This window comes from Chanodichthys erythropterus, chromosome 12 (genome assembly GCF_024489055.1).
Source record: "Chanodichthys erythropterus isolate Z2021 chromosome 12, ASM2448905v1, whole genome shotgun sequence".
NCBI classification, from domain to species: domain Eukaryota; kingdom Metazoa; phylum Chordata; class Actinopteri; order Cypriniformes; family Xenocyprididae; genus Chanodichthys; species Chanodichthys erythropterus.
Window position 1 is genome coordinate 9,157,749 of NC_090232.1, and position 12,417 is coordinate 9,170,165.

The 12,417-nt window shown below is 36.2% G+C and overlaps 1 protein-coding gene across 1 annotated transcript in view; it reads left to right on the forward strand.

Moving 5' to 3' along the window:
* myo15ab (myosin XVAb) overlaps positions 1-12,417 on the forward strand; it is a 59,094-nt gene that overhangs the window by 38,228 nt on the left and 8,449 nt on the right. Inside the window, 17 exon segments of the mRNA XM_067402745.1 lie at positions 221-332; positions 1,016-1,119; positions 1,175-1,231; positions 2,300-2,632; positions 3,691-3,772; positions 3,893-4,058; positions 4,155-4,248; positions 7,421-7,526; positions 8,183-8,298; positions 8,403-8,462; positions 8,679-8,754; positions 8,888-9,003; positions 9,094-9,212; positions 10,396-10,537; positions 10,792-10,903; positions 11,795-11,869; positions 12,047-12,252. Of these exon segments, the coding sequence (XP_067258846.1) occupies positions 221-332; positions 1,016-1,119; positions 1,175-1,231; positions 2,300-2,632; positions 3,691-3,772; positions 3,893-4,058; positions 4,155-4,248; positions 7,421-7,526; positions 8,183-8,298; positions 8,403-8,462; positions 8,679-8,754; positions 8,888-9,003; positions 9,094-9,212; positions 10,396-10,537; positions 10,792-10,903; positions 11,795-11,869; positions 12,047-12,252 (2,076 nt within the window).

The window sequence follows — 12,417 nt, forward strand, 5'->3', positions numbered from 1 at the left end:
CAATGCTCAATATGGCAGCTGTTGGAAAGCAGCATTGTCTGATCTATTTACTCCAGAATGGTGTTTATGCACAGTAGCTGGACTTTTTTTTTAACTCAGAAAGATATTATGAAAGTAAAAATGGGTTGTTTAACTTGGAACGCAAAAGTTTTTTTTTTCCCCTTTAGTACTCTGAAGCATGCGGTCTTAGTAACTAACTGGATTGTTCTTTTTAATGTAGGACCTTGATGCTTCAGTTTTGTCTGGTAGGATGAAGGGTGGAGGAGGTGTAGGTGGAGATGAAGCACAGTCCCCTGCTAGAGTCACTCTCTCAGCCGCTCTTCAGCCTGGAGGTAAACACACATTCACTTAATGCTCTCTGCTGAGAAGTCCAGCTTAAAAAAAGCAGGAATTTCTTTGCTGTTCCAGGCTGGTTTATGCTGGTTTCAGTGCTGGACTGCCTGTAAAACATATCCAATTTTATCTGCATACATACAGTACACTCAAGTAAAGTTATATATGTATATATATATATATATATATATATATATATATATATATATATATATATATATACTAATCTAAGCTGTCATAAAATGTAACTCTATTATCACCCAGCTCTTTAACTTTTTCTGCATACGCACACTATATTCATATAGGGCATATTCTATATAGCATATCTTATCTGGTTGATTGCTCCAGTTGATCGTCGCAAACTCTTATCACCCAGCTCTACTAAAATGTGACTATAAGGCATGATGATTATTACGATATGATAAACATTCTACTTCTAAACAATCTGTATTGTGAAAAGCTCCATACAAATAAATTTGACTTGACTAATGAATCTGTTCAAGCAACAGTAAAGTTAAGAAACCCGGTAGAGACACCAGCACCCCAGAATCCCATCCTGAGGACCAGCTATGCTGATCTTTTAAGCTGGACTCAATTATGAATGCCCACATACTGAATATAATTTAATGATGTGATGGGCCGTGTGTATGTGTGATATTTTTCTGTTATGTGTATTTTGTAGCAGTGAGAGTTCTGCCACCCATACCTGGCACTTCAGTCATGCCCAGTATGCCACCGGTGCCAGGTATTTCTAATTAAAATGCCATCAGCTTTAAAGGCCTTGATGTGATGAATTCAATGATTCAGTGTTGTCTTTTAATTCTGCCCCTCAGACCAACAGCAAACTGTCCTGGCCCAACAGCAACAAACCATCATCAATCAGCAAGCCGTCATTATGGTACTCCATTTATTAATAATTCATAATTCTCCCCAAAATTAAAATTCTCATTTACTCATCCTCATGTTGTTTCAAACTATATTTCTTTGAAATGATGCATTTGTTTTAAAGAACTTATGACAGAACTTTATTTTTTTTGTGGGAAAAAAATATTTTTAGTTTATTATAGTTTATAGTTTATAATTATAGTATTATAGTTTTTAGTTTAGTTGAGGATTATTATTGTTAACTAAAACTGAAACCATACAAAAACAAAAACATTTTTGTGACTTGAAATAAAATAAATGTTAACTGAAATAAAAAGCTTAAGTTTCAACATTTTAGTTTATCATTTTAGTTGAACTTGAAGTTCTAAAATAAGTAAACCTAAATAAATTAAAACTAATAAATACACATTTATAAAAACTATATATATATATATATATATATATATATATATATATATATATATATATATATATATATATATATATTTTAATTCTAATAATGACAAAATGACAAAAACAAACAACAAGATTATCTAAAAATAGAATCTTAACAAAAGTATTAACAAAAACTTTAATAGTATATCAATGATACTAAATAAAAACTGGTTTAGTTTACTTATTTATTATTTTATTTTTATTTTGTTTATTTTTAATATTATTAATTTTACTTTGAATGTTTGGTTACAGATTTTGACTTATTTTGATGTGAAATAAAATGTAAAATTATATGCTGTTTCAGTCAGACTGCAGTCACACCAAGGATAATGATAAAATATAAAGAATAGCCCCATCACACATCCACTTCGCAACTATGAAAATAACGGCACAGGGAAACAGTCTCTTTGGAATCACTTTTTAACATTTTTTTCTAGCCAACAATTAAAACAATGACAGCCAATCAAAACCTTAAGGAGCTCAAACATTTAAAGCGGCAGACAACAAAACTGCAGCATGCACTTAGAATAAATAAAAAGTGGACGCTAATATAGTTATTGATTGTTTTAGTTATCATTCTTGGTGTGAACTGGTTTTCAAGCATTTTAAGTCACCCTGTGTCTCTCGACTCTCCCTACATCTTCAGGCTCAGCAGATGACCATGCAGGCAATGGCTATGGTGACCAGTCCACCAATGTCTCCCCTCACCAGCCCCCCAACCAGTCCTCCTCCCACTCCTTACAACACTCTGCCACCCAGCCCGTACCCCGCCATCCCTCCCAGCCCTTACGCAAACATCCCCCCCAGCCCTTATGCCCCACTTCCCCTGTCCGCGTACACAAGCCCCCCGATGACCCCGCACCCGGCTGTCGCCTCCACCTCGATCTATGCCACCCCCAGCACATCAGAAGGGCAACGTGAGCCGCTGAAGAAGAACAGCCCCCCAACTCCGCAGCCGCGGAACACCAAGATGACACAGGTGCCCAAGTGTTGATATAATTAGAGATAATTTTATAGAGATAGTATAGAGATAGTAAAAGTTTATACTGTAAACTTGACATTGTGTACTAGAAATATTGTTGGGTCTTTTGACAAATTGTTCCTCATTTGCTGTGGATAAAAGCATCTGCTAAATCAATACATGTCATGTGAATATAAATACACTACTATTCAAAAGTTTGAGGTCAGTAAGATTTTTTTTTAAAGAAATGTTATTCTGTGAAGAAGCATTAAATTGATCAAAAGTGACAGCAAAGACATTTACGATATCACAAAAGATTTCAAAGAAATGCTGTTCTTTGAATCCTCAAAACTAATAAGCAGCAAAACTGTTTTCAACATTGGTAATTATAAGAATAAGTTTCTTGAGCAGAAAATCAGCATATAATAATGATTTCTGAAGGATCATGTGACACTGAAGACTGAAGGAATGATGCTGAAAATTCAGCTTTGCATCACAGGAATAAATTACATTTTTAAGTGTATAAAAATAGAAAATGGTTATTTTAAATTGTGATCATATTTTACAATATTACAGTTTTTACTGTATTTTTTATCAATTAAATGCAGCTTTGGTGAGCATTTGAGAGTTCTTTCAAAAACATTTTTAAAAATCCCTACCCTAAACTTTTTTACTGTAATGTATGAACTTACAATAGCATGATTTCAGTTTGTGTAATTGATATTATATTTTTATTTTAGTTAAAGACTATATTAAATACATTTTAAAAACTGGTACATGAAATTTAATATAATATGGTTGACAGTGCTGATTTTTATTTTTGTGGTGTGTTGTGCTGTAGATAATATTTATTTGTTGTATTTGTTTTTTATTGATTCTCATTTATACTGTAACTTTTTCATATTACTCTGCAATTAAAGTGCTTTTAATTGCACTTTGATTGACTGTAGTTCATTTTTAGTCTCTTATATTTATCTAGTCTGTGTATCTGTTTAACTGCTGAGTGTATTTTAATATAAGAACTGCTTTGTTTTTTGTTGATGATTATTTATTACCTTTGGCTAAATGATTTTCAGGCTGCATCTAGTGGGTCATTAGGGATGAAACAAGCCCCCGCTGCACCAATTAAACTTGACAGCAGGCCTGCTAAAAGACATGGTGTGATTGCATTTAATCATATATCTGTGTATTCAAGCATAATTATGTCCAACATTTGAAACAAATGCATTTTCTGTAACTTCTATATATTCCAAACCCATTTATCTTTCTGTCTTTCAGCTCCTGTTGCAGTCACGGGTCCAATGCGTTCTGCTCCGGCTCCTGGCACAGAGGTGGTGAAATATTCTGTCACTAACTCCGAACACATCGTTCCCAGCCACAACATTAAAGACATCATTAAACAATATCAAACCCCGGCCCCAGAACCTGTGCCGCAAATACAGAGGTATGTTACCTGTGTATTTGCTCCTACGTATCATGCAGTAATGTTATTTTATTATTGTTCCTCTTAACTCAAAGAATGCCATGCGTTTGTTGACAGGCGAGATGGTAAAGGTTTTGTCAAGAAGTTAAACCCACATGATGAGGCAATGCAAATCCTAAAAACACAGATGGACAATCCACCTCCTCCAGAGGTGTGTATGTTTTCCTATATGGTTCTAACTCTCCCACTTCTGTACTATACATTTAAAGCATGTCTGAGCTATCTGAGCTAATAACTAATCGCTTAAAGACTCCCTGTTGTGAAAATCAAGTTTTTAATGTTGTTTATAAGCAGTGTTGGGGGTCACACATTACAAGTAACTTGATTTAGGTAATCAGATTACTAGCTACTTGAAAAAAGTAAAGTAACGCATTACTTTTACAAACCCGATTCCAAAAAAGGTGGGACACTGTACAAATTGTGAATAAAAAAGGAATGTAATAATTTACAAATATCATAAACTTATATTTTATTCACAATAGAATATAGATAACATATCAAATGTTGAAAGTGAGACATTTTGAAATGTCATGCCAAATATTGGCTCATTTTGGATTTCATGAGAGCTACACATTCCAAAAAAGTTGGGACAGGTAGCAATAAGAGGCCGGAAAAGTTAAATGTACATATAAGGAACAGCTGGAGGTCAATTGGCAACATGATTGGGTGTAAAAAGAGCCTCTCAGAGTGGCAGTGTCTCTCAGAAGTCAAGATGGGCAGAGGATCACCAATTCCCCCAATGCTGCAGCAAAAAATAGTGGAGCAATATCAGAAAGGAGTTTCTCAGAGAAAAATTGCAAAGAGTTTGAAGTTATCATCATCTACAGTGCATAATATCATCCAAAGATTCAGAGAATCTGGAACAATCTCTGTGCGTAAGGGTCAAGGCTGGAAAACCATACTGGATGCCCGTGATCTTTGAGCCCTTAGACGGCACTGCATCCCATACAGGAATGCTACTGTAATGGAAACCACAACATGGGCTCAGGAATACTTCCAGAAAACATTGTCGGTGAACACAATCCACCGTGCCATTTGCCATTGCCGGCTAAAACTTTATAGGTCAAAAAAGAAGCCATATCTAAACATGATCCAGAAGTGCAGGCATTTTCTCTGGGCCAAGGCTCATTTAAAATGGACTGTGGCAAAGTGGAAAACTGTTCTGTGGTCAGACGAATCAAAATTTGAAGTTCTTTTTGGAAAACTGGGATGCCACGTCATCCGGACTAAAGAGGACAAGGACAACACAAGTTGTTATCAGCGCTCAGTTCAGAAGCCTGCATCTCTGATGGTATGGGGTTGCATGAGGTTGTGTGGCATGGGCAGCTTACACATCTGGAAAGGCACCATCAATGCTGAAAGGTATATCCAAGTTCTAGAACAACATATGCTCCCATCCAAACATTGTCTCTTTCAGGGAAGACCTTGCATTTTCCAACATGACAATGCCAGACCACATACTGCATCAATTACAACATCATGGCTGCGTAGAAGAAGGATCCGGGCACTGAATTGGCCAGCCTGCAGTCCAGATCTTTCACCCATAGAAATCATTTGGCGCATCATAAAGAGGAAGATGCGACAAAGTAGACCTAAGACAGTTGAGCAACTAGAAGCCTGTATTAGACAAGAATGGGACAACATTCCTATTCCTAAACTTGAGAAACTTGTCTCCTCAGTCCCCAGATGTTTGCAGACTGCTATAAAAAGAAGAGGGGATGCCACACAGTGGTAAACATGGCCTTGTCCCAACTTTTTTGAGATGTGTTGATGCCATGAAATTTAAAATCAACTTATTTTTCCCTTAAAATTATAAATTTTCTCAGTTTAAACATTCAATATGTCATCTATGTTGTATTCTGAATAAAATATTGAAATTTGAAACTTCCACTTCATTGCATTCAGTTTTTATTCACAAAAAAGTGTCCCAACTTTTTTGGAATCGGGTTTGTAAATTTACAACAAAATATAACCAATCCCGTCAATGTGCAGGGTGAGGATTTTCTCCACTGACTTTGGATGTTCAAAGCATTTCTAAGGATACTGATTTTTAGAAGGCAGCTGTGTGACTCTAAGAGGGTGAATGGGAACATGGTTTGTGTAATGCTGGCAAAACATTATTAGCTGTTTTGATGATGTAATCAAGCCAAAGGCTATGTCCGACATTGTAGAGAGCGATGCATAAAATGCATTACCATTCTGATACATCGACTTGCAGACAAGCCTGTATAATTGGATCTTCCTCTTCTTCTTCTGAATCAGTTTCTGGTTCAAACATATATGGCCAAATTAAAACAATATTTCCACTTGCAATTGTGTAGCATTTACTACTGTTGACCGAATAGATCAAGTAGTCCGAGCTGCTGTGATTGAGTGAGTGGAGGCAGGGACTAATATGCATATTCATGGTTCCGCTTCTACTAAATGAAGCAAGGGTGTAGAGTTACATTCAAGCTACTTTAAGGCATGAAAAAAATATTTTCACAGGAAAATTTAAATATGTCATTTTGATTATCTAAGATGAGTTTTAAGGGATACAATTATTGACTGCAGGGGGACTTTAAACATTAAAAATATGGTAATGGACACAAAGTTATATTCCACAAGGGGGCGCATGGTGGCCCCCTCCATATCCTCCATAGAGCTGTGTTTAAATCTTAGGATGTATTGGTCTTTTTTGAAACTAACTAGTAATTTGTTTAAAGTTGCTAAAGAGGATGTTTTGTTTTATACATTTTTGCAATATTACTTGAAACTGTCTTTACTAACTGATAAAAGATTATTTATTAGGTGCATTGAAAGGAATAAAATTAATATACATCATCTGTGCACAAGGTAGGGCCTTAAAAACATCAGCTCTCTGGCTTGTCAATCACTGCCATGACGTTCCTTGTGAGAGACGTGCGCGGCTGTGCGCTCCAGTAACTTTCCACACTCCACAGGCGCCGCATGCAATGTTTTTGTCAGGAGACAGGAGTAACAACTGCAGATTATGAGTTACCTGCGGTGAGTCTGACATAATGAATCCACTAACACGACACAGCGAATGCCGGTGGTAAACACTTGTGTTCCCTCGAAATGAGCTGTGAAGGGGGGTTGTTCTTATGCATGCGCTCATTTCAAAAACTCACTAACTGTCTTTGGTTTCTCAGTCGACGAAAAGATCCTCTTTAGCACCTTTAAATGTATTAATTGCAAGGACTTAATGTCAACATTAAATAAAAAATTGACCTTTATACACATTCCTGGCCGTATTGTGCACAAAATATTGGTCTTCTCAAACACATATAATATCTTGTGCTGTGTAATAACTGTTTGTGTAGAGAAAGCCTCGCACTCCAGCTGCTGTGTCCAGAGATGGAGGCCTCAAACCAACTAAAAGCAGCAAGAAGAAAGCACCAGAACCTCCACTGACTTTACCACCACCAGGTAAAGAGCACACAAATACACATATCAAATATCAAGGTATTATCACAGTTTTATCTCTTTTTGAACACAACTTTGATGGTATTACCATGGTATTGTCTGGAGTACCATGTAAAAAATATATAGTACCAATGGTACAAAGTTTCCTAGTATAACCATCTTTTTGTAAGGATATACACTACTGTTCAAAAGTTTGGGGTCAGTAAGATTTCTTTTGTTTTTTAAAGTAATTAATACTTTTATTTATTGATCAAATGTGACAATAAAGGCATTTATAATGTTACAAAAGATTTCTGTTTCAAATAAATGCTATTCTTTTATATCATGGTTTTCAAAAAAGCACACATTTTTTCAACATTGATAATAACAAGATCTATATATCAGCATATTAAAATGATTTCTGAAGGATAATGATGCTGAAAATTCAGCCTTGCCATCACAGGAATAAATCACATTTTAAAGTATATTAAAATAGAAACAGTTATTTTAAATTGTACTAATATTTCACAGTATTAAGGTTTATACTGTATTTTTAATCAAATAAATGAGCAAAACAGACTTCTTTAAAAAACATTAAAAAGTCTTACTGACCCCAAATGCATACTGTATGTCCTCAACCATCTCTATTTCTCCATCTGTCATACACACACACACACCAGTGTCCAGAGATCTTCCAGTGGAATCCGAGAGCATCCAAACACAGCTGCAGAGGAGCAGCACAGAGGAGCATTACACATACACAAACGTTCCCTGGAAAATCTACCTCAGGAAGGAGGTGTGTGTCTGTATCAATGTATCTGTTGTTTATGAGTGTGCATCCCGAAAATTTTGTAGATCAGCACAATTTCAGCACTAATGCTGCTGTACAAATTGCTGTAGGTCTTCTATCCCAAAGACAGTTGGAACCATCCGCTAGTGCTGGACCTCATCTTCAAACAGGTGAGACGAACTCCACACAGAGCCTTCATAATATCATTTTAGGATGGTTTGATGAATAGAAAGTTCGAAAGCACAGCATTTATTTGAAATACATTTATTTTGTAACAATGTAAAGGTCACTTTACTTACTAATTTGGCAAATACATTGCTTTTCTCTCTTCATTCATCATTCCATAGTTTTGTCATTTAATCTCACCTTTAACTGATATTTTTCAGATCGTTATTGACACATTTACAGAGGCCTGTGTGCGCATTACTAAAGAGGAGAGACAGAAGATGAAATCCTTGTTTGGTGAGGAAGGAATTATTTACAGTTACATTTATTTTCTATGTGGAGTCATTTCTCAGGGCATGTTCAGATTGACAGTTTTTGATGACTATACTGGTCTGACTCTGTAAGTATGAAATGTGTGTTTGTTTCATAGCTCAATATGGCATCGAGCCGAACACAGATGTTCAGGATGAGAGTGTGAAGAAAGCTGTGATTGCTGCTGCCAGGGAGTCATGGGAGATTTATTTTTCTCGCCTTTTTCCTGCCTCTGTGAGTTCCTTTTCCTGGCAGACTGTTAGTATGAATGCAGTGCTGCTTTTGGCTGATATGTCACCAGTGTGTTTGTGTGTGTGTTTGTAGGGCAGTGTGGGAACTGGAGTGCAGGTGTTGGCAGTGTCTCATTCAGGGATCAAACTTTTAAAGACAGTGAAAAGCAGCACTGCAGCTCCAGACTACTTCCGAGTGCTCCGTCCGTACAGGTGCGTCATCCATCCAGCCATTTATACCATCTGTCGACCTTAAAGGGGACATCGGATGCAAATTCACTTTTACATGGTGTTTGGACATAAATGTTTTTGGCTGCATGACTTTACAGACACATTCTGGGGATACCAGAGATTTATATTACACAGTGCTTCCCACACATAGACTTTACTTAGGCGGGCCGCCCACGTATAATAACGGCTGCCCAAGTATATTTGGAGACACATTTTTGCTTTTATTATTTTTATCCTCCTATACTTTTATATCCGCGCAAGATAATGAAACCATCCGCGATCGATAAACTTGTTACGTGTGCGTCAGAACTGTTTACTCCTGCTGACATTCCCACGGGCGCTGCATTTTGCAAAGTCACAAGGGGGCGCTGTTGCGCGTTCTTCAGACTGCTTCAAAGTGATTCTCAATCAATGAAAAGTGCATTTATGGCAAGCGATTGCTAATGAACTGAAGTTGATGAATTATTACAAAGTCTACTTTATGGCCTTTATATAAACTGTTTTAGACGATTGTAAGAATCTGAAGGATTAGCCTGCAATAGTACAGATATTTCAAAATAAGAGTCCCGGTGTATTTCAGGCTTGTTTATAATTAAAAGTCACACGCTAAGTTTTTTCTTTTTCTTTTGGGCATTATTGGTATTTTGGTTACACAATAAATTGTATTTAATTTGATTTCCATTTAATTCATAGTAAATGATTGTAGTCTCCCCCACAGGAAGAAAAGACTAAGAACATTATTTGACACATATATTATTCATTTTATAAATTTTACTAGTAAAATCTGTGCCCCATTCACTGAGAGAGACACTATGTGACAGCAAGGAGAACATAGGAAAAGGATAAACATTTAAATGCTGTAATTTTGCATAATTTACAATGCATAATAATGCATAATATTAGTGTGTAATTAAATGTAATATGCTATGTAATTAAAATTCATTTCAATAAATAAAAATACTGTTAAAAAAATCACACATTATTTGTTTGTCACATGTAGTAGACCATTTTTGTGCCATGGGTAATAGGAGGATTTTTCGCCTGGCTACCACCGCAAGATATTTCAAACCTGTGGGAAGCACACATCTTGTAAAAAGGGGGCAAAATAGATCCTCATTTAAATCTCGTAAAGATTGAGTACCAAAACTCTCGCTCTCTCCCACAGCTACACAGATATCCTGTTTGTGACCATCCCGTCTCAGAACATGCTGGAGTTTAATCTGATGAATGAGAAACTGATTCTGTTTTCGGCCAAAGCTCCTCAGATCAAACAGATGATTGATCTCTTCATCTCTCATCTTAAGAAGGTACAGAAGAGGCTTGGATTTTTCTTCTCATCATTTCTTAAAGTTGCCATGACACCGAAGTTGCGATATTGTCTTTTCCTTCCAATTGTGATGGAAATATGAGTGAAATGGCTTCTCAAACAAGAAGAAATGTAGATCGGGACTTGATTTTGTCTATCAGGAATTGATTGGATGTTTGTGGTTTGCTCACGGTGACTTTAAGGTGCTGTTACACTGCTAAAGACGGCTTCTGTACTTCTTACTTCCTCTGACAGGATTCTGAGTTTGTTGTAGCAGAGAGAAACTTTATCACAGAGGACAGAGCTCTTTTAAACTTCCATAAAGGAGATATCATTCGTCTGCAGGCCATGGATGGATTAGATGAGGGTGAGAAATGCACTCATATACGCACATTCAAATCTACAGGTCTTTCCCACAAGCAGAGATGTCATGCAGTTTTAGGCATGGGGAAATATTTGGCACCCGGATACAAGATTTTGCCGAACTCTATCATTTAAAAGTTTTTTTCTTAAGAAATTCATATTTGTATTCACCAAGTATGCATTAAATTGATCAAAAGTGACAGTAAAGGCATTTATAATGAAAAAAGATTTATATTTCAAGTGAATATTGTTCTTTTGAACTTTTCATTTATTAAAGAATCCTGGAAAAAAAAATTCACAGTTTCACAGTTTCCACAAAAATATTAAGCAGCACAACTGTTTTTAACAGTGATAATAAAGAAATGTTTCTTGAGCAGCAAATCCACACATTAGAATGATTTCTGAAGGATCATGTGACACTAAAGACTGGAGTAATGATGCTGAAAATTCAGCTTTTCATCACAGAAATAAATTACATTTTGAAATATATCAAGATAGAAAACAGTTATTTTAAATAGTAATCATATTTCACAATTTTACATTTTTTTCTGTATTTATGATCAAATAATTCAGCCTTGGTGAGCACAAAATCGTACAACCCCACATTTTTTAACAGTAGACTTCAAACTTTTTTGTATACAGTGATTTGTTTAGTTTTGAGTCAGTAAAGATTTGGAAATGACTCTGCAGGGAAAGATTTTTAGAAAGGAGCTCAAAATATTTGCATTCCATCACAGGAGGAGCTGCAGTTAACGTTGGGAAATGCTTGTCCTTGATACTCCAGGAAATCCATGAGGGGGGGCCATACTGTGCATGATCATGGCTATTCTTAAACTGCTGTACATGCATTTTAGAGGAAGAACTGTGACATTTTCATTTTGTGCATGTGTTTCAGGTCAGAGTTACGGCTGTGTGGTGAAGAAAAAGGTTGTTTACCTCGAGGAGCTAAAGAGAGGCACACCAGATTTTGGTTCGACATTTAAAATATGACATTTTTTTGTTTATTTTGTTTATAGGATGCTTTAATTGTGTAACTACACTTGAAATTAGAGAAATTTTGTCTCATGATGAAAATAGATATTTTTTAAATTCCATTAATTTTTTAAGATCTTAAAAAAATATAGAAATAATAAGAATGTTTTTTCAGGCTGGAGGTTTGGAGCAGTGCAGGGTCGGAGTGGAGCGTTCCCCATGGAGTGTGTGGTTCCTGTAGCTGCTCCTGATTTCCTGAGTCTCCCGGCAGAGAGAAGAGACGAGCCGAGAGATAGACAGGGCCGAGTGGCAGCATCAGGAGCTGTCGCTCTCGCTGTGGCCTCCACTGCGGCTGCTCATGAACTAGATCCCTCACTAGAGGTATATGAACACTATCACTACATGTAGTATATAAAAATGCTGATTCCGATATCACTTTGACACGGTCTTTGATTACTAATATAATGCAAGTATATTATGTCATATTGTTTAATGTTAGCAAATAATACTCATAACATTTTATGCCGCATTTTTTTGTATCTTTGA